Source organism: Monodelphis domestica, chromosome 1 (assembly GCF_027887165.1).
Source record: "Monodelphis domestica isolate mMonDom1 chromosome 1, mMonDom1.pri, whole genome shotgun sequence".
NCBI classification, from domain to species: Eukaryota; Metazoa; Chordata; class Mammalia; order Didelphimorphia; family Didelphidae; genus Monodelphis; species Monodelphis domestica.
Window position 1 is genome coordinate 311742681 of NC_077227.1, and position 23531 is coordinate 311766211.

At 34.2% G+C, this 23531-nt stretch overlaps 1 protein-coding gene across 5 annotated transcripts in view; it reads right to left on the minus strand.

Annotated features, from left to right (window-relative positions):
* The window catches only part of RAPGEF6 (Rap guanine nucleotide exchange factor 6), a 285799-nt gene that overhangs the window by 40496 nt on the left and 221772 nt on the right, over window positions 1-23531 (minus strand). For all 5 annotated transcript variants that reach the window (XM_007473406.3, XM_007473405.3, XM_016431778.2 and 2 more), the window contains 5 exons: window positions 20817-20974; window positions 12804-13044; window positions 11295-11678; window positions 5493-5704; window positions 220-343 (listed from right to left, as the gene is read on the minus strand). In XM_007473406.3, coding sequence (XP_007473468.1) covers window positions 220-343; window positions 5493-5704; window positions 11295-11678; window positions 12804-13044; window positions 20817-20974 — 1119 coding nt within the window. The remainder of the gene's footprint in view (window positions 1-219; window positions 344-5492; window positions 5705-11294; window positions 11679-12803; window positions 13045-20816; window positions 20975-23531) is intronic.

Sequence of the window (23531 nt, forward strand, 5' to 3'; positions counted from 1 at the left end):
GTTTTTAATGTATAAAAAATATTTAAAAAGTACACAAATGTTCACTGAACCTTGGTGCTTCAAGGTTAAAAACAAGGTAATATTAATCTTTTCTTAAGAACACTAGAAAAGATGATTTTTTAAAATTATGGCAGTTTATCTTATTTAAAACAAAAATATACAAAATTCTGTGTCTCAATTCTAATTTACCCAATGCAATGTTTATATTGAATGCTATACCTTTGTCGGAACATTACAGCTGGATCCATATTGGCAGAAGTCATTCGGACCACTTGACGGATTTCTTTGGCAATCATTCTTAGTTTCTCAAAGTTTACTAAGCCATCGACCTTAGAATCATTTCCTATAAAATGAAAGTAATTTTAGGAAGGTGGGAAGAATTAACATACTCTATCAGGTTTGGACAAGTTTAATATTCAGAAAGCAGAAAAATATCTAAAACTGCCTAAGCTTATTCCTGGGTAGTAGTTATTACAGTTTAGCAAAAAATATAGCTTTAAAATATGGCTTGGGGAGTCAGTTTACTTATTTTACAGTCAATCATGTGCCAAGCTTTAGAAGATAATATCTATTATTTGTCTCATTAAGGGAACAACTGTTTTGATGGTTGAGTTAATACTAGGGTGATAGGTTAGACATCAGCATCAGCTTTTTCAAGTAACTGGGCTACTATATCACAGCTATGCAATATATTAGGAATCCTGTAAGTTAATTTCTTTTCTTCTTAATTTTTTAAAACCCTTTCCCTCTTTCTTAGAATCAACATTGTATTAAAGATGAAAAGGGGGACAGCACCTCCAATGAGGAGGAAATTAAGGCAATCATTAGAAATTACTTTGCCCAATTGTATGGCAATAAATACACCAATTTAGGAGAAATGGATGAATATATACAAAAATACAAACTGCCTAGACTAACAGAAGAGGAAATAGAATTCCTAAATAATCCCATATCAGAAATTGAAATCCAACAAGCCATCAAAGAACTTCCTAAGAAAAAGTCCCCAGGGCCTGATGGATTCACCTGTGAATTCTATCAAACATTCAGAGAACAGTTAATCCCAATACTATACAAACTATTTGACATAATAAGCAAAGAGGGAGTTCTACCAAACTCCTTTTACGACTCAAACATGGTACTGATTCCAAAACCAGGCAGGTCAAAAACAGAGAAAGAAAACTATAGGCCAATCTCCCTAATGAATATAGATGCAAAAATCTTAAATAGGATACTAGCAAAAAGACTCCAGCAAGTGATCAGAAGGATCATTCACCATGATCAAGTAGGATTCATACCAGGGATGCAGGGCTGGTTCAACATTAGGAAAACCATCCACATAATTGACCACATCAACAAGCAAACTAGCAAGAATCACATGATTATTTCAATAGATGCAGAAAAAGCCTTTGATAAAATACAACACCCATTCCTATTAAAAACACTAGAAAGCATAGGAATAGAAGGGTCATTCCTAAAAATAATAAACCGTATATATCTAAAACCAACAGCTAATATCATCTGCAATGGGGATAAACTAGATGCATTCCCAATAAGATCAGGAGTGAAACAAGGATGCCCATTATCACCTCTACTATTTGACATTGTACTAGAAACACTAGCAGTAGCAATTAGAGAAGATAAAGGAATTGAAGGCATCAAAATAGGCAAGGAGGAGACCAAGTTATCACTCTTTGCGGATGACATGATGGTCTACTTAAAGAATCCTAGAGATTCAACCAAAAAGCTAATTGAAATAATCAACAACTTTAGCAAAGTTGCAGGATACAAAATAAACCCACATAAATCATCAGCTTTTCTATATATCTCCAACACAGCTCAGCAGCAAGAACTAGAAAGAGAAATCCCATTCAAAATCACCTTAGACAAAATAAAATACCTAGGAATCTACCTCCCAAGACAAACACAGGAACTATATGAACACAACTACAAAACACTCGCCACACAACTAAAACTAGACTTGAACAAATGGAAAAACATTAACTGCTCATGGATAGGACGAGCCAATATAATAAAAATGACCATCCTACCCAAACTTATTTATCTATTTAGTGCCATACCCATTGAACTACCAAAATACTTCTTCACTGATTTAGAAAAAACCATAACAAAGTTCATTTGGAAGAACAAAAGATCAAGGATATCCAGGGAAATAATGAAAAAAAACACATATGATGGGGGCCTTGCAGTCCCTGACCTAAAACTATATTACAAAGCAGCAGTCATCAAAACAATTTGGTACTGGCTAAGAAACAGAAAGGAAGATCAGTGGAATAGACTGGGGGAAAGCGACCTCAGCAAGACAGTATACGATAAACCCAAAGATCCCAGCTTTTGCGACAAAAATCCACTATTCGATAAAAACTGCTGGGAAAATTGGAAGACAGTGTGGGAGAGACTAGGAATAGATCAACACCTCACACCCTACACCAAGATAAATTCAAAATGGGTGAGTGACTTAAACATAAAGAAGGAAACCATAAGTAAATTGGGTAAACACAGAATAGTATACATGTCAGACCTTTGGGAGGGGAAAGGCTTTAAAACCAAGCAAGATATAGAAAGAATCACAAAATGTAAAATAAATAATTTTGACTACATCAAACTAAAAAGCTTTTGTACAAACAAAACCAATATAACTAAAATCAGAAGGAAAACAACAAATTGGGAAAAAATCTTCATAGAAACCTCTGACAAAGGTTTAATTACTCATATTTATAAAGAGCTAAATCAATTGTACAAAAAATCAAGCCATTCTCCAATTGATAAATGGGCAAGGGAAATGGATAGGCAGTTCTCAGATAAAGAAATCAAAACTATTAACAAGCACATGAAGAAGTGTTCTAAATCTCTTATAATCAGAGAGATGCAAATCAAAACAACTCTGAGGTATCACCTCACACCTAGCAGATTGGCTAACATAACAGCAAAGGAAAGTAATGAATGCTGGAGGGGATGTGGCAAAATAGGGACATTAATTCATTGCTGGTGGAGCTGTGAACTGATCCAACCATTCTGGAGGGCAATTTGGAACTATGCCCAAAGGGTGCTAAAAGAATATCTACCCTTTGACCCAGCCATAGCACTGCTGGGTCTGTACCCCAAAGAGATAATGGACACAAAGACTTGTACAAAAATATTCATAGCTGCGCTCTTTGTGGTGGCCCAAAACTGGAAAATGAGGGGATGCCCATCAATTGGGGAATGGCTGAACAAACTGTGGTATATGTTGGTGATGGAGTACTATTGTGCTAAAAGGAATAATAAAGTGGAGAAGTTCCATGGAGACTGGAACAACCTCCAGGAAGTGATGCAGAGCGAGAGGAGCAGAACCAGGAGAACATTGTACACAGAGACAAACACACTGTGGTATCATCGAACGTAATGGACTTCTCCATTGGTGGTGGTGTAATGTCCCTGAACAACTTGCAGGGACCCAGGAGAAAAAAACACCATTCATAAGCAAAGGATAAACTATGGGAGTGGAAACACCGAGAAAAAGCAACTGCCTGAATACAGAGGTTGAGGGGACATGACAGAGGATAGACTCTAAATGAACACTCTAATGCAAATACTATCAACAAAGCAATGGGTTCAAATCAAGAAAACATCTAATGCCCAGTGGACTTACGCGTCGGCTATGGGGGGGGGGGGGGGGAGGAAAAGAAAATGATCTATGTCTTTAACGAATAATGCTTGGAAATGATCAAATAAAATATATTAAAAAAAAAAAAAGAATCAACATTGTGCATTGGTTCCAAGGCAGAAGAATGGTAAGGCTAGACAATTGGGGTTAAGTGACTTGCCTAGTTACACAGCTAGGAAGTATCTGAGGCCAGATTTGAACCAAGGACCTCCTGTTTCTAGGCCTAGCTCTCAATCCACTGAGTCACCTAGTTGCCCCCTGTAAACATATCTTTAGCATTCACACAGCTTAGTTTCTAATGTAAGAGCTGAATTTATTTCTGATCAAAGAGTTTAAATGTTACTGCCAAAGGAGCTTATTGAAGAACTGGGAAATTTGAGATAAATATAAACATTAAGAGACTATCAAGTCTGTTAACAAATTTAGTCCAAATCACTGGTGTAAAGGGATTGGGAGGTAGGCTGTTGTTCATTCTTTAAGAGGCACAAAATATCATCACTAGAGATGTCTTTTGACTCATGCATAAATTGGATTTGGTGAGGTAACAGTTACATAAAGTAGTCATCTTCAATTACTCTTATATTCATCCAAGTCCACTATCAAAACAAATTTCAAGATGACTGGTGAAGGCTCAGGATGCAGTGGATGACTTTGATTACTTCTAAGTCTAACCAAGCTCCAAGTGTTCCACAGCATCTGCTTCAGCCACCTTCAAAAACATTGGAATAGTTTATTTTCATCACCCCCTCTACTCCGGGAAGTCTTCACATGTCTCGGGTAGATCCCCACTAAACTTGCCATAGGGTTTGAGACTTCTTGGTTACTTTCAACCTGATTTAGTCCACCTGCTGAGTGGACTAAAGCCACAGGGCTTAGAGCTGGGTGTTAGGTGGACACCAAAGGAGGAAAGCAGCCCTAGAAAGGGATCACTCAATAAGCCCTCACATCAAAGGTAATAGTCTTCCCTGAACAGCTTACATACCATAGTTAAAGGGTAGATAGAGGTGGGCAAAAGAGACTGAGATTGCATAGGTTAATAGAAGTAATGTGGAACCCAATAGCTTGGCTCTTCCTAAGCACAGAATCTGGTAATCTGATTCAGAGGGTAGATTATGTATACCGCTGAGTCAATCTGAAGGGTCTGTTTCTAAATAATTTAGTTCCTAAAATTAGAAATATCTGTGCTTCAGCAACTAATGTTATTACATTTGATCCTTGCAACCAATTTCATCTATTTGCAGAAGCAGATCAGGAAAATAATCCCAAACACCACTTCCTCATCTAGAAAATGAAAACTTTAGATGAAAAGAGAAAGCAGAAGAAAACCCAAGTGACATATTTCATCACACTATTTGGACTAGAAGACATACTGAATTATTAGTAGTTCATGAGCTTTGAAGCTAAAAGACTGAGGACACTTTTAAATATAATTTTAGAATAAAATCACTATATTTGCATATGTTGAATTAAGTCTTTTTCATTATCTATATTTGCATTGATTACAATTGGCTTCATATATGGTTTCTCTATAGTGTAGAACCCTAGAAACAACATCTCAACATAGTTTTGTTTTTTTGTCTTTTTGTTTTTTAAAAACCCTTACCTTCCGTCTTGGAGTCAATACTGTGTATTGGCTCCAAGGCAGAAGAGTGGTAAGGGCTAGGCAATGGGGGTCAAGTGACTTGCCCAGGGTCACACAGCTAGGAAGTGGCTGAGGCAGGATTTGAACCTAGGACCTCCTGTCTCTAGGCCTGGTTCTCAATCCACTGAGCTACCCAGCTACCCCCTCAACATAGTTTTATTAGAAAATATTTTATGTTTGAAATACCTTCATGCAGAAATGTAATATCCTTCTTGACAACAGGAAACAATGGAATAATTGGCGGTTGCATGCTTTGACTACTAAGAATATTTCGATACTTTGCCATGTTTCTAGATGGATCAAAAAGATCTTGAAGATCTCGCAGGTGTTTTTCATACTTGCTAGGCAGTTTTTCCCAAGTACCTCTGAGTCTGGCAACAGGTGCAAGGTTCAGGCCACTGTAAATGATTGATGAACAATGATTAAAGGAAACGCAATTTAATGATAACTTGTATTTTACAAACATATACACATATAGAGTACAATTAATATCTTATAAGTTAATTCATTTGTATAATCACTGAACATGGGGTGGAGAAATCGACCTACAAGAATGTTGTAACATGTGTTGATAAACGCTGTTCTAATCTGTATTGAGATCTGCTTTGTAAAAGATTTTAACAGGAACTTCTAAAGAATTTCTATAAGCAACTTAGAACTAAAGAAGCAAATCTACTAAACAAGAAACCTATCCCTAATTGCCAGAGAAAAGAACTTGGGACATGTGAAATCTAAAATGGAGTTTTGTTGACATGGGGATAAGTATTAAAATGCAAATAAACCTGTGTGTGTGTATGTGTGTGTTAAGCTGTGGTCTATCAAAAATAATGTTTATGTTTGGTAAATGAAGTAAAATCTTATATCTAGGCCATGTGTGTTATGAGATGAAAATAGGCTGGCTTTGTGAGGAAGGGTTAACAACTAACAGTTTATTAATGGACACAAAATGGGCCTGGAGTCAGGAAGTCTTGAGTTCAAATTCCGCCTCAGACACTTATTGTGTGACACATACTAGCTATGTGAATCAAGGCACTTATCATTCATCCTGCCAAATAAACACATCATATTTTAAATATAATGTTGCATGTATTAACACACATAAATTTGTATAAGCACATTGCATAGAAGTTTCATGTGTTAATACATAAATGTGTACTCACAGTATCTTATATATTAATATGTAATGAATAAATATATCAATGAATAAATTCTTGCTGAAGGAAAAAAAGAGTTAATTCAAGTACTTGTAAAAAAAAAACAAACAAAAAACTCCATTATGCTCTGGCCTCTATGTAATGCCCATATTTTACCAAGTTTAACGTACTTTTTAACATACTGGCCTCTATGTAATGTCCATATTTTACTAAGTTAAACATACTTTTTAACATACTTTTTAACATACAAATTATCTATTATAACTAATTATAGCTAGTCTCTAATAAGACTTTTTTATAAACTTCCTAGAGGAAAGACCACATTTGTAATGCTTCATATTCATTCAATAAAATCATTATGTGCCTTAGAGATACCTTGTGATTGGCCAATCCAATAGAAAAGGTCTCCAAGCAGGTTTAAAATATACTTTACCACTTGAATAATATTACTAATATGTAATATTTCAACTAAAATGAATTGTTTTTATCCCAAAAGGACATAAAGGTTGGATTATTAAAAAAAGATATGCTATTGTGTTTCTTATCTGCCTATTCTCACTATATCATTACTTACAAATATATTCATCTTTTTTTAGATGATCGCAGACATATTGTCATCTATATTGGAAGAATGGCATGAGCACCATATGAGTAATGTATGTAAAATATTTTACAAATCTTAAGTACTATACAAATGGCATAAAAAAAAAGAATGTCCTTGCTTAACAGAAATTTCTCACAAGTTAGAATATACTTACTCTCACATTTCATTGCTTTGACAGAAAATACTGTATGCCAAGTAAAGCAGATACAAAAAAAAAAAATTAGATACGTTCTGAGAGGAAGAACTGGGAGAAAAAGGAAAAGCTTCATAGAAAAGGTAGCTTATGAATTACCTTTTAAAGGATGACTAAGAACACAATAGGCAAAGATAAAGAGCATGGGTATCTTAAACAAAGACAATAATAGCACAAAACAAAGGCACCATATTAAGAATGGAGTATGTGTCTGGGGTCAAAGTTTAGTCAAGTTTATTTGAAGAAGAGAGATTAAAAGGAATTTGAGGGATGTTGGACGAGATCAGAGGAACAAGAGATTAGAAAACTAAGGTCTAGTAACTTGCCAAAAGTCACATTAAAAGATATGATTTAATGGTTTACAAAGAAAATTTTTTTAAAAATATACACTACTGTTATACATACGACTATCTGAAAAAATTCAACATCAATAATCAGAAAAATACAAACAACTTTATGGCACCACTTCATGGCCAGCAAACTGGGAAAAATGGTTAACAGTAAACAAAACTAATGCTAATAATATTGTGGAGAAAAAAGAATACTTATATGTTATTAGTGGAATGGAGAGCTGGTAGACTCCTTTTGGAGAATAATCTGGAAGTATACAAAAAGAATAATGAAAAATAATCCTATACTTTGACCTAATAATTTAATTATAAGGAATATATCCTAATAGTGCCATCAAAAAGAAAAATGAGCACCATGTTTTAAAAAATTATGTGTGGTAAAAATTATGTTAATAGTTAAGAAATAAGAGGGGCAACTAGGTGGTCCAATGGATAGAGCACTAGGCCTTGAATCAATAAGACTCATCTTGAGTTCATATTTGACCTCAAACACTTACTACTATGTGGTCCAGGGCAAGACACTTAACTTTGCCTCAGTTTCCTTATCTACAAAATAAGCAGGACAAGGAAAAAAAGCAAATCACTCCAGTATCATTGCTAAGAAAATCCCAAGTGGGGTCACTAAGAGTCAGATGACTGAAAACAAATGAATGAAAACAACAAAGAAACAGAAGTAAAATAAATGCCTTTTATCTGTATATTATAGTCATTTCTGAAAATACCTTAGGTACCCTAAGCTAACTTCATAGCCTTCAAAGTGATCGTGGACATGTAATTTCACCTTTTTGGTCTCACCACAGTTTCTTCATCTGTTAACTAAATGTGATTTCTTCCCTAGCTTTAGATCTTATGATTCAATGTAACTCTAAAAATTTTGTTGTTACTGAGAATAAACTTAAGATGTTATGTTTTTAATATATTATATTTGGAGAAAATATTTGCCCAACAAGAAGGATGACAAAGTAGAAGAAATAGTATCACTGAGTTCACCATCACAACTACTGTACAAGGATGTAGAAAACACACTAGACTGCATCATAACGGGGACATCCAAGAAATAAAAATCAGTGTCATTTTTCCAAGCAACATTAACAACCAAGTTAACATAGGAAAAAAGAAGAAGGCTCTTTCGACATGGGGGACTGGGTTCTACCCCAAAAGTGACCATGGGTAGTATTCCAGCACAGAGAGTGAACAAAAAGCTTTCCCATAGCATAATATTGCACAACGAACAAGAATAGATGTGAACTGGCAACTCTGTCACTCACTACGCAGGCCAAGATTACAGATACAGTGTCCACTGAGAAGGAAACTTGGGTCTAAGGATGATGGATCAAGGGCAAGGCATGGTTGTAGGCCCTAGAATGCATAGTAAACAACGAAAGGGAAAGGGAAGAGGTTTGTTATTATGTGCCAGGTACTATGCTAATAAAAGTATTTCATAAATATTTCATTTGAAACTTAAAACAAGATCCCTATATTATTATTACCGTCCAAATCAGTTGAGGAAATTAAGGCAGAAGATTAAGTTATTTGTCCAAGTCACACAATTAGGGTATGTTGAAACATCAGGATTTCCTTGCTTCAGAACCAGTTTTCTATCCACTGTTGGGCTGCCTCAAGGCAGGGAGCAAGTCCAGAAGCAAGCAATAATTGCTGAATAGCTCTGACGCCAGGAACATAGCAAAATCTGTTTTAAGCTCTAGTCATGTTTGACACCTACAACAAAATAATCACAAAAGAAAGCCTAGACCAAAAGGGAGCCAGCAGTTGTGTCGCTATAAATCTGATGAACTTCCCAGCTTGGTGCCAGTAGTTGAGTCCAGCAGCCATATACTGGGAACTCCAACCAATGGCAAAGTCATCAGTGTGTTGTTCAGATCCATATCCATCCAAGTCAGGAACATGTAGAATTCAAATCAGGAAGGCAGTGCTCAAATTACTTCCTAGATCAGACTCCATTAGCAATACTAAAGTCTTTCAGCTCCCTAGTCTGATCTGACCTCAGCACCCTAAAAAAGGAGCAGAAGCTAAGAAGATAGAAAGCAGGACTGTACAGAGAACAGCCATTTTTTTTCCAGAAGCATACAGAGCCTGGCTCAAATAGGAAGTCTAAATTTAATTAGTAAAGCTGGACAAATGAGCAAATTTTAAAAAAGAATCTCACTAGAGAAAGACATAGGGGAAGAGATGCTTAAAAAATAAACCCAGAATATGAGAATGATGCCAACATTAAGGAAAGCAAGCTTGAGCACAAGCTCAACTAGTATTTCTGAAAGAAAACAAGCAAGTAGGTTGGGGTTTTCCTTAAATGATAGAAACAAAGCAAAAATTAAAAAAAGAGTGTGCTAGAGGGAAAATCTAAGAAGAAATGTGAGCTAGGGGCAGCTAGGTGGTCTAGTGATAGGAGGTCCTTCATTTAACTCTGGCCTCAGACACTTCCTAGCTATGTGACCCAGGGCAACTCACTTAACCTCAATTGCCTAGACCTTACCACTCTTTTGATATAGACCCTTAGTATCAATTTGACATAGACACTTAGTATCAATTCTAAGACAGAAGATAAACACTAGAAAAGAAATGTGAGACACAGATGAAAATACTGAAAACAGCTTGGCAAAAAGTGTCTGAAACTTTATCCAAGCAGCAGGCTCCTTGAGTAGTGAATGACTCCATGAAACAAGAAACTAGGTGGCTCAGGGGACTGAGATCCAGGCTCAGAGTTGGGAGATCCTGGGTTCATATCTGGCTTCAAACACTTCCCAGTTGTGTGACCTTGGGCAAGTCACTTAACTCCTATTGCCTAATCTTTACCACTCTTCTGCCTTAGAACGAATACACAGTATTGATTCTAAGAGGGACAGTAAGGGTTAAAAAAAAAGAGGGACATAAATCATAAAAAAAATTTTCATCAATTTTTTCTGATAAAAGTCTGTTCCCTCAGAATGGATTCAAATTTATGCAAGCAATTCCCCAAAGGATAAATACAAATAGGCAGTCTTTGATGGAAAAAAATCATAGCTATCAATAGTTACTGAAAAAATTCTCCAGATCACTAATAATTTTTAAAAAATGTAAATTAAAGTAGATCTGTAGTTCAATTTCATATCCTTCAGAATGGCAAAGTTGACAAAAAATAGAAATAACAATGTTGGAGTGATTATGAGAAAAGAGACACATTAATACACTGTTGATAAATCTGTGAATTAGTCCAGTCATTCTGGAAAGGGAAATAGATCTTGAAAGTATGGCAGAGGTGGAAATGACAGGATTTGGTATATGTAATTGGATATGAGATCAATGAGGCAAGACTTGTAAAACACAAAAATGTCAGAAACTAGAAAAATAAAAAAACTAATTACAAAAACAATAAAGTCAAACAGGGACAGATTTAAAAGGAAATATAATTAACTTAATTTTAGATATGCTACATTTGAAGTGCAGGTAGAAATGTGTTACAGATAGCTGGAAACCGGTCTAGAGCTCAGCCTTAGAGAAAGAACTATACAAAACATTTAATGGATTTGAACCTATGGTAGTACATATGACTTAGATGAAAAATTATTAATATTGTTTGAGTTAGGGTATTTCCCTTGAACAAGTATAAGAACTCTAAAGCAGAATTTTAACCTCAAACCTTTAACAAAGCTAGATTCAATTTTTTTTAATGTAATCTAAGAAAAGTACCTTATTACTGCAAACATGGAGTTGAAGTTCTTGCATTCTCGACAGTGAAGAGCAATTTTAATAAAATGTTTAATAATCTTCATTCTTTTGAGCTGGTTTGATTCGGTCAAAATTTCTGATGCAACCCAGAATGTTTCTTGGTTTATAATGTCCTCAAACTCTTTCAAATGAGTATTTCCTGTTTTGGAGTTCAACTTAAAAAGATCATCAATATACTCAGTAGGCTCAATGTTTCGAAATAATTCAAAGTCCCTCATTGATAGCTGGGTTGCTACCTCGATAGTACTAAGTTGCAATAAGGTTATTTGACTTTCTCGAAGTAATTCCTGGGCATCTTCATCTGAGCACAAGGTTTCTGTTTCCATGTTATTTTTCAAATAGTATCTTTTAAAAAGAGAGAGAAAATTTAATCACAGCAAATACACACACACATATACGCGTGTGCGCACACACACACACACTCTTTATCTTATGTATTTAACTTCTTCTCAGTCAGTATTCACCTGGTCAGTTATGATGTTTTCCCAAAAATGTTTATTAGATATATTGTTGCAAAAAAACTAGTGTATAAAATATTTGAAATAAAGACCATATAGCTAGGCAATAAGTGATTACATTTATATATTTTCTTGCCTTCTCAGTTCAAATTTATCAGATACAACACTTTTGCTTTTTTTTCCTAATCAGAAACAAAGTATTTATGAAGCACTAGAAGATACTTCAGTGGAAAAACTGAGAATAAAGTTCTTTGTGTAATTACAATGCTGATTGATATATTACTTTTCTCCATTACTTCCTAAAATAAGTTTAACACACTTGTTAGTAAAAGAATAACTTGAGGAATAATTTTTAAAATTCTAAGGAAGTAAAGTTTCCAAGTCTAATTCTATTCCTTCCTATTTGGGTTCAGAGTTTGGACAGATACCTGCCTACGTGACCTTAACTAAATTCACTTTACTTCTTTAGATTCATCATTAAGAGGAGGGAGTTAGAGCCCATTATCCTGCAATCCCTTACAGTTCTGTCATTCAATGCCTCTATGAACCCTTTGCTCTAGTCCAGCTAGTTTATAACACAAGAACAAATCACTTTCATTCATAACTTCACAGATATTGGAGCTGGAAAGAACACTGGTAATCACTGAAAAATCTCACCTATCATTCTCAGGATTTTTAAAACTTACCCTATCTACTTGTCTCTTCCCTGGTACCTATAAACATTTCCAAGTCTCTCCTATCTCCCTCTAAGTGCTAAATTGCTGTGATACTAACAGCCTCCTCAATTCTTGAAATAAGAAAATTAAGCTAATAAGAATTATTTCCTGAAATACTTATCCTTTCAATTGCAAAGGCAGATCTAAAGTTGTTAGGAAAGAAATTTGAATTTTGAGTAAACTCAAAAAATTATGCCCTTCCATTTCTAACACAATATTGTAGGTATTCCTTTTATTTTATTATAAACACTTTCAAGATCATGTCCACTAAAAGAAGTAAACCAGGCAATATTTACCTTCCATTTAGTTGAATTCTATCTGCTAATTTGGAGAACTGATCTGGAAGTCTTCTCTGCTTTATAACACCCTCAGGACTAACAGAAACCTCACAAAGGGAATATGTCTCAGGGGCCCCCGTCAAACTGAACTCATGCACTGCATGGGAAACGACTTCTTTGGCTGTGGTGTCCTTACTGATGATAATGTAGCAACTTTGTTGATCCGCTTTAAAAACTCTTATAACTTGATCCGGAATATCTACATAGAATAAAAAGATAAAAAAATATTACATTCATAGAATTTTAAAATATTTTCATTAAGTTTTGAAAAAATAAATACAAACACATGTTTTCAGTTTCTTAGTCTAATTTAGGTGATTTCTATTTACTTTGACTTTGTAATTCCACCAAATAGAAGAGAAGAAGATACTTAGTCCAGTCAATATTCAAAACATTTGGCATGTAATGAAAAAGAAAGAGAGAGGAATTGGATCTGTACATAGGGAATTCTCATATGAGGAAGTTCCCACTACAAATGTAAAACAGTACTTTATTTGTAACATGAAGTCTTAGAGGATTGCACAAAGCATTTTTGGTTGCCATATCATTTGACTCATGCAAATCTTATATATGCTTCCAAATACTTTTTAGATAAACTGCTCTTTAGGTATATAACATAGCATTCTCATGAACTAGTAAAATAACTCAAGTTAAAAAATTTACATTTATCCTTGACTAAATTTTATCTTCTTGCATTCAATCCAATGCTCAATTTTTTTTTAAAATCTCAATTATGTCATATCGAGTTTCTGGAAAATCACATTCCCTTCAAGTTCTCAGTTTCTACCACCAGTTGTTCCTTGTTGGTTAGTTTCAAATTAAGAATAGGACTTCCTATATGGATTATTCCACCTTTGGAAAGAAGCAACTGTCATGAAAGCAAGTTCAGAAATTATTGGCTTCTCTGCTTTGGGCAAAAGGAAAAGTCCAGCAGTTAACTAGATAGTTTATATCTCCAATTGCATCATACCTCTATGCAAAGCTTAAAACTTATTTCTGAAATGTAATTCCTTTAAAATCTAGATGATCTGAAATATATATTTTGACAATATAACTTCTATTTACCTTTTCCCAAATGCACTATACTATGAACTTCCCAATAAAGGAAGAAGATAATACATGATGCTACTCTATGACCTTAAATATACACTACTTCTGAATGAAGTGTGTGTGTGTGTGTGTGTGTGTGTGTGTGTGTGTGTGTGTGTGTGTATCTCCTCCTAGAATCATTCCAATTAAGAATCAATCTCTCTATCATTTATATTCAGGGATACCAGTAAGATCAAAATTGCATCTCTTCACACTTCAACCTACACTTGTTCTTTTTTTTTTTTAAAGTCATCTCAGGAACAGACCTTATTATTGGCTTCTTCCTTGGGTTCTGTCTTGTTCTTGTTCATACATTGTCCCTCCACATAACTACTCTCTATACCATATGGTTTGGTGGAAATACATTGGTAAAATTCTCCTTCCTCTCTCCCTATCCAGTTGAGAGCCCTTTTGATTAGATTTGGGAAACTCCAGGAAAATACATTCTCATTATGTCTTGCTGAACATGTTTTACATTTCTTAACCATGCTCAATCTGACACCTATTAGCTAAGTGGTCATAGGCGTGTCCCTCAGACTCTCAATGTCTTATATTCTTTATATGTAAAACAGAAATAAGACAATGTTTAGTGACAATTATATAGTATTATGATTAGGCTCAAAAGAGTCAAAGCATATGAAGTATTTTGAAAATTATATAACATTAAAAAATGCCTTATCTTCATCATCGTTATTAAACTAGACATCATTAAATAGAAAAATAAATGGAAAAGAATCATTTGAGGAAAAAATTCTGCTTCACCACAGCATAAAACACAAGAAAATGAACTATAAAAGGGAAAGTTTCTAAATGTTAAGAAAAAGGAAGACAAGATTGTTTGCAAATGAAATTCTGTACCAAATAAAGTCTATCATCAAGATTTTTAAAAGTACTTAACTAGACAAATATTTGTGGCACATAAACAATAAAAAAAGAAACACTTTATCATTAAAAGTACTGATACAAATATTCAAAAGTAGCTTGGAATCATAGGATAACAGAATTGTGGGTGAAAAGAGACCTGAGAAATCTTCTAGCTGAATTATATTTTCACACTGAGAAAAGTGAGACCCAATGAGATGAAGTTAATGGGCCAGGGTCATATCAAAGGATGTGAGCATATTATTTACAAAAGGGGATGTTGATATGGGGAATGGCGGAGTTTTTCCAGAAAATATTGTACTATAAAAACTACATGTATCAATAAAGTATTTTTTTAAGTAAAAGAGCAAAATGGAGTCTCTATATATAACACAGAGATCTCTATATATAACAACCAACATCTATAATATAAATACTTGAAAAGATATGGACCTCAATAATCAGAAAAACACAAATTTATAAGCCTTATTTGACACTCAAACTGACAGAAACATCTAAAAGTAACAAAACTCCATTATGGAGGGATGGTTGAAAAATAAATATACATAATCAGTGGATCTGCAGATTCTTTTTGAAAAGGAATCTAACTTTATATGAAGAAACAAACAAACAAACAAAAATCATAGGATCCAAAGCTGGAAGGAGCCCCAAACCCTACTAATCTTTCATTTTACAAACAAGAAAATGAAGACTTAGAGAGAAGTAAAGCAATTCACTCAAGATTAGAGTGAGTTACTATCACAGCTAAATTTACATCTAATTCCTTTGACTGCTCCTCCAAAATTATTTACACTTTATCACACTGCCTACCTTCAAAGCACTGGAGAGTTAAACTGAGGAAATTATAATTTGTTTTCCTTAGTGACAATTCCTAATTGAGGAGTATTAAAAATGATTTTAATATAAATCTATTATGACAGTCATGATTTGAAATAGTAACTTCTGGGTTTGAATCTTTTAAATTATTCTCTTATAGAAAATTATATTAAATTTGGAAATCTGATTAAAAACTATGCCTATAAATACAAATAATTCTTAAAACAACAAAGGCAACATATAAACTATAAAATGCAGCATAAATATACCATGCAAAGAATTTCCCATCCAAAACATACTTACAGTAAAAACCAACAGCTACAGGCAGCAAAAACAAAACAAAATCATTTGTTTTAAAAACATTCATACAAAACAATATTAGAATTATTCTAAATAATTGTTTCTTTTTCAGTTAAAAACCACTTAGCATGAAGCACAAAAGGAAGTATAATCTATGTTGATAAAAATGGGCTTCACCTGATATTATTTAAGATATTTCCAGAAATCTGCTGTCATGTGTATCTTCCTAAAAAATCTAAAATGAATACTTTATGCAAAATATAGGAGAAAGAATATCATCACATGGTTTAATAACAGAATTTCTTCAATGTTCCTTTAGGAAATGTTGCCAGGGGAAGGGGAGCAGATTTCTTTTACTATGAATATATAATAAAAGAATTCTACTCCATTTAGAAAAAGAGACTTTAAAAATTATACCTGAGGTATGCTTTTGACCTCTGTAGAAAGTTATACCAAAGTATTCTTAAAGCCATGAAATATTTGCATATGTATACCAGGTGTAAGTAGACTGAAATACCATCAGGAGGAACAAAAATTATGTTCAAGAAGGAGGTTTTATTTATAGCTGATTTACAAAAACAAAAAAAAATACATATATCATTAATTATTTTGATAATTCTTAAATCCCAAAACCCTAAAAACAATGCCAGTTAATTCCAAAGTAATTCTAAGGAAACTATATTCCATTTTCTTTCATGCATGGACAATAATGAATTTAATCAAGAAAAAATGCTTTGCTTAAAACCAATACATTATCAAGTTTATGAAAGATAAGAAAATTAATTTGATGTGAATTAAATACCAACTCCTTAATTGGTTTTTACTAAGGGTTTATATCAAGATATAACTAACAACACTGGCATAATCATATGTTTTAGACACATGTTCATATTACTAAAGATATAGAGCCAAGGAAAATTATTACCAAAATAATCACCTAGTACAGTGATGGTGAACCTATGACATAGCTGCCAAAGATAGCAAGCTGCTCCCCTCCCCCTCTCCATCATGCCTGATAACATTTATTCACATCACCTGCTCCACTGCCCAGCAGAAGCCCAATGGGAACACACAGGGGGTAAGGTGGGGCAGCTCAGCTGGAGGAGAGCAGAATACCCAACAGCAGCACTTTCTTCCTCTTCTGTGTGTGTGGGGGGGGAGGGGAGGTGAGTGGGGGAATAGGTTTGCACCAAGGTGGGGGATACAGGCAGCACTTCATCTCTAAAAGGTTCATCATGACCTAGCTTTTTATTTTCATTTATTCCCTAAAATAATTAATAAATAAAATGTACTTTTCTCAATAATTAAAAATGTTTCTTTTTTCTATAGCTATGCCTTATTTTCACAAAAAAAAAATTTTTAATAAGGAGAAATGGTTCAGTAATCACAATAGTGATAATCAAAGCATATGGTTTTATTGAATAAATAATCATGGGAAGAGACATAAACACAAACAAAGACTTTATTTTTTTTTAACTTGCAAAGTGCTCTATCTTCAATATTTAAAAGACTATACTGTCCAGGCCACATGGACAGAAGGGAGGAGAACATGAGTTTAGAAAATACAATCATCCGACTGGCACAGTAAGCACATATTTAGAGTTAAAAGGGGCTTTTGGACAATAACTTGTGCTATCTCATTATTTTATGGTTGAGAAATTGATGCCCAGAGATTTTAGGTGACCTGCCCAAGGATATCAAGTATGAAAGCAGGGATTAAAATTCAAATCACTTAACTCCAGCATTTTCTCCACTATGTCATCCTTGCCTCATGACAGAAAAGGAATGGGTCTTTAATTATACAGATATTTGCCAACATTGGCCTTGTATCCAAAGTAGAAAAGCTCATTTCTTGGCTTATGGAAAAAAATGACTTTATCTTTCAAAATCTAGTCTGACAGTTGGGGGCGGGGGGGGGGGGTTCTTTCTCTTCAAGGGGAAATTAAAAGGGAAAACATAAAAATAAAGAACTAGAAAACAAGACTATATCAATTGACATATTGCTGTGCAAATTTTGGAAGAACAATATAATGGAATATTATTGTGGCATAAAAAGTAAAGAGACAATTACAAAGAATCCTAAGTAGGAACTGTTACAAAGGGAAGTGAGAGCACATTTTATACAATGACTATAAAAGTGAAAAGGAAATTAGCTTTGTGATAAAGTTAATTGTTACTCTCTTTCTGACAAGAAATTATGGGGGAGAGGACAGGGAGAGACAGAGAAACAGAGAGAGAACATAGTCAATGTGAAATTTGTTGGCTATCAGTTGGGAGTATAAGGATGGGAGGAAGAGAAAATGTTGGAATTGAAAACAAATGAAATTAACATTCTAAAAAATAAAACAAGCATCATGAAGCAGAGATTTTCAATTCCATATGCAGTCTTCTCCTTACATCCTTGCTATATTTATAAAAATACTTTTTTTGTTGTTATTAACTTTAGAATTTTTTAAATGTTAACACCTAGAAATCATTTTATGCTTAAGTATCTGGGAAAAATATAATGAGGACATGGACTACCATAATTCTCAAGTCAACAAGCATTTGTTTAGTACCTTCTATGTGCCAAGGATTTTGCTAAGTGTTAAGACTATAAAGAAGGGCCAACAACACTCTCTGCTCTCCAGGAGCTTACAGTTAAATGCAGGAACAACAGACAAGCAAATACAAAAAAAAAAAAGATGTAAACTGGATAAATTAAAGATAATTAACAGAAGGAAAGCATTAAGTGGGATCAGAATAGACTTTCTATAGAAAGTATAATTTTAGCTGAGATTTAAAAGAAGTCAAGTAAGTCAGGAGGCAAAGCATTCCGGGCATGGGGAACAACCAAAGAAAATGGTTGGGACCAAGATATGAAGAGTCTTGTTCATGGAAGAATAAGGAAGGCACTGGATCCCAGAACACACTGGGGAGGGGGGGAGGGGCAAAGTGAGGAATGAGAAGAATGGAGAGTCCTAGGAAGACGACAAGTTATAGAGAGCGTTAAAGACCAAAATGTGGATTTTAATTTTTTCTATCTCTTAATACCCTACAAAAAATAAGCACTTAATGAATGCTTGTTGAAGTGAACTGAATTTCAAAATCATCCTCTTTGCCCAGTGCTAAAAATAAGTGGCTCTTCAAAATTTTATCTTATCAATAAGATCTAATTTTAGTTGCAGAATATTAGCCTTAACTACTTCATCCTCCAGGTCTAAAACAAAAGGAACTAATCTTTCTTCCAAAACCTGCCACAATTCTAACCTTCTCCAATATTCTTATTTAGACCATTGTCTTTCTAATCATCTAGGTGCCTAATCTTGGTTTCATACTCAATTCCTAACTCTTCCCCCTACATTTTTCAATTGGCTGAAAATTTTATAATTTCTTTCTCTGGAATGTATCTCCCATTTGTCACTTTCTGTTCACTTAAAAGTCATTATCCTAGTTTAGAGCCTCATTGACCCTAGGCTGGACTAGTCTAATAGACTCTAGATAGGGCTCATTTACTAATTTCAATCTCTCTTTACTAATTCTATACAAAGATATCTGTGTAGACTGATTATGGCATGCTCCTACTCCACAGACTTCAGTGGCTCCCTATTACCTCAAGATGCTAAACAAACAAAAATAACTCAATTTCATATTTAAAGTTCTTTACAATATTCCTATCCCTTGGGTATCCTTTGATATTATTTAATTTCACAAACTCAATGATCCATCCATAGTCACATACTTGTTACTCTTCACATAATATACCATCATTTCTTATCTCCAATGTTTTTGCATGAAGTGCTCTCCCTCATTTATCTCTTGTAGTTCTGGCCCTCTTCAAAAATCAGTTAAAATGCCACCTTCAATTGAAGATTTTTCCAGGTCCCCTCATTTGCTAGTACCTTCCCACCTAAAGTTATCTTGGGTCTACTTTATGCATATCTATGAAATATGCATAAAGCCTCTGCCATTAAAATGTAAACTGAGTGGAGGATAATTTCATTTTTGTGTTTGTATACTCAGTGCTTAGACAGTACATGGCATATAATAAATATATTCTTTTTTTTTTCTTTTTTAAAACCCTTACTTTCCATCTTTGAATCAATACTGTGCATTGGTTCCAAGGCAGAAGAGTGGCAAGGGCTAGGCAATGGGGGTCAAGTAACTTTCCCAGGATCACACAGCTAAGATGTGTCTGAGGCCAGATTTGAACCTAGGACCTCCAGTCTCTAGGCCTGGTTCTCAATCCACCAAGTCACTCAGCTACCCCCAATAATAAATACACTCTTAAAAATTCTTCCTTACTTGACTAACAGTCAATAAGATAAAGTATTTAAAGATGATTAAGTGATGAACACAATACATCTTTAGTAGAGATGGGAGACAAATTATTTTTTAAAATAAGTTAAGAATACCAATAATGGTATTCACTGAAATCTTAATTATTACATCAAGGAAAATAAAGGCACGTATTCTATATAGCTTTTATTTTAAGGTGGACAGACAGACAGACAGACAGACAGACAGACAGACAGACAGAGACAGAAACAGAGGCAGAGAGAGAACAAGAATTTATATCTCCTGTACATCATAGGATACATATTTTTTGGCCTTGAAGAAAAAATCTTTTCCTAGACTTCATTCCCACATTCTCTTCTAGAATTAATTAAGCAGAACCAAATAATCCAGAAATCATAGTCAGAAACCCTGTCATAATCCTGGACACTTAAAAGAGTCTTCAGTCTTATTCATAGAATGATATGTCTTCCCTCTTAAATTCTCTCCATGAATTCATAACCCACAATTTGAAGAAATAGTTTAATATAAATCTATCATTGAATATTTCCTTTTTTTTACCCAAATACAGTTTTCTATTCATTGACCTTAAATTAGAAGAGCACTTACCTGTTGGATTGGAAAAATCCAACATGCTAGTTGTAGGCTGCAGGAGATCAGGACTACTTGAGGAAAGAGTTCCAGGAATGGGCATGATAGCTAGACTATGCCTACACTGCCTTGTTCCAAGGACACTGTCATCTTGAGACTGGCTCACACTGCCATCACTGCAAAAAAGTTCCACATATTACTCACATTTCCAGGGACTTAACAACAAACATAATTTTTACTCCCTACTTTTGAACTAAGAACAATTAATAATCAAATCAAAATAATGATGCTTAAATTAATTACAATAGCATGGGGATAAATATATAAGAAAAGGAAAGAAGGCAATCTATTATAACAGTAGTATCTAAGGATATTGTAAGAACTAAAAAAAATTCAATTTATGCACAAAAAAAGGAAATAATCACCCTTAATTTGTACTCTTTGGTTTTTAAAAAGGAACGATCAAATCTTTTGGATTTTAGTATACTAACACTAAACTTAGGGGCAAAAGGGAGATGAAACAGAGAGGAATCAGAGGAGAAGAAAATAAGAAAAAAAGAGAAAGTAAAACTTGAAATCTTAAAATTAACTAATATTTGAGAATTTAAGTATATGAAAAGCATGTGATTCTAAGGATTCAAGACATATCCAGAGTAATGACCCAAATGTGATTCATGTTAGCAAGAAAGCAATGATAACATAGAAATTTTAATGAAGAGGCACATACTAAAAAGCATTATCATATTATATAGTATATATCATACTATATATACATACTATATCATACTATATAGTAAATCATGACATTTAACTAGTCATTACGTTCAAACCCTTGATGTTATCTTTGAATTTCTCTTGTCCATAACCTTTCATATATAATTAATTATCAAATCCTAATAATTCTAATTACTTTCAATTCACCACTTATGAAGAAATATACTATGTGTCAGAAAGTCATCATCTGGGCCCTGAATCTATAAAGACAAAAAAGAAACGGTTCCTTCCCTCAAAGAGCTTATACTCTTTATTTTTAACCCTTACCTTCTTCCTTAAAACTAATATTATGAATTGGTTCCCAGACAGAAAAGTGGTAAGGACTAGGCACTGAGGGTTAAGTGACTTGTCCAGGGTCACACAGCTAGGAATGGTCTGAATCCAAATTTGAACCCTGATCCCCATCTCTAGGCCTAGATCTCAACCCACCAAGCTACCCCAATGCCCCTAAGAGCTTATATTCTTAAAGGGAGGAGGAGGAGGAGGAGGAGGAAAGGGGAGAAAATAATTATATAATATAAATCCAGATGCCACCATTGTGGCAAAATGAGAGAGGAAGAAAAGAAGATGGTGGATAGACTCTGGAATTAGGAAGGCGTGGGTTCAGGTCTAGCTACTGGAATAGATCAGCTGTGATGATCATAAGCAAAAGTCATTTATCATCCCGCCTCCTCTCAGACAAATTTCTGTGGCTATATTAAAGAAGAAATAATTAACTTACAACAGGGGGAAGAATGTCTAACCAGGAATATCCTTTACCAATGAATAAAAAAAAAGAATTAAAAGCAATAGCAAGAAGGTATTCAGTGAAAGATCTGAGGAAAAAGCTCAACACATGAGCTAATAAGCTTGAAGAAAAATCAGATTCTTAGAGACACAGATGAACAAGTATATTCTTTACAGGACAGCTTGTGCCAGAAGAAAGAACACTGAGTTCAGAAAATACTTACTATTCCAAGTTTCTTCAGTATACAAAGAGCCTAGAAGGAGAATAATGTGAAATAATGCTGCAAAAGTAGGTAGGTAGGACAGTAGATAGAGCACCAGGTCTGGAGTTCAGCTGTGTGACCCTGGGTAAGTCACTTAACTCTGACTAACCACACCCTGCCACTCTTCTGTGTTATTTGATACTAAGGGAGAATGTAAAGGGATGTTTTGTTTTGTTTTGCTTTAATATGAGTAGGAACAAGAATGCAATGGATATTAAATGTCAGATTATTCAAAAAAGGCATTTAAATATTATCCTTGAAATAACAGGGAAGTTTCTGAAGGTTTTGTTTTGTTTTTTTAATGGGGCATAATAAGGACAGAACTATTCCTTGGGGAAATTACTTTATCAACTTGGGAGGAGGGATTAGAGAAGAGTGAGACCAAATGAGGAACTTCAAGTAATTTATTCCTTCTCTCTACCATCATTACCACCACATTATTAGATCCTCCCCAAATTACTGCAATAATCTCCGATTATGTTTTCTCATCATTAAGGTAACAATCCTTTATATTACATCCAAGATCTTCCACAACCTGATGTTACCCAAGCTTTCCAATCTTACTTGCTCTCCCTTTTCTGCACCTTTATATACCCCATGCAAAATGGACAATTCTCTGCTCCCCCACATACATATTCCTTATTATCTCTACTCAGCTTGCTCACCAGTTCTCATATGGCCTTCCTCAAGATCAAGATCAAATGCAACTTCCTTGATCTTAATTGTAAATGATGCTTTCTCTTCAGATGTCACCTTTCCTATGCTCTCTTCTTGACTTTATTTTTTAATATAGTTACTGTATGCTATGTCACATAATCATTCTAGATCATAACTTCATTCAAATCATAAGATACATCTTATTTTTTCTTTACATTTTCAACACTCAGAAAAATGTCTTGAACATTTTGTTTTTGACCAAACATGATTCCCTTGGTATAGGGAGTTCCTGAAAAGAAAATTTCTCCTTTCA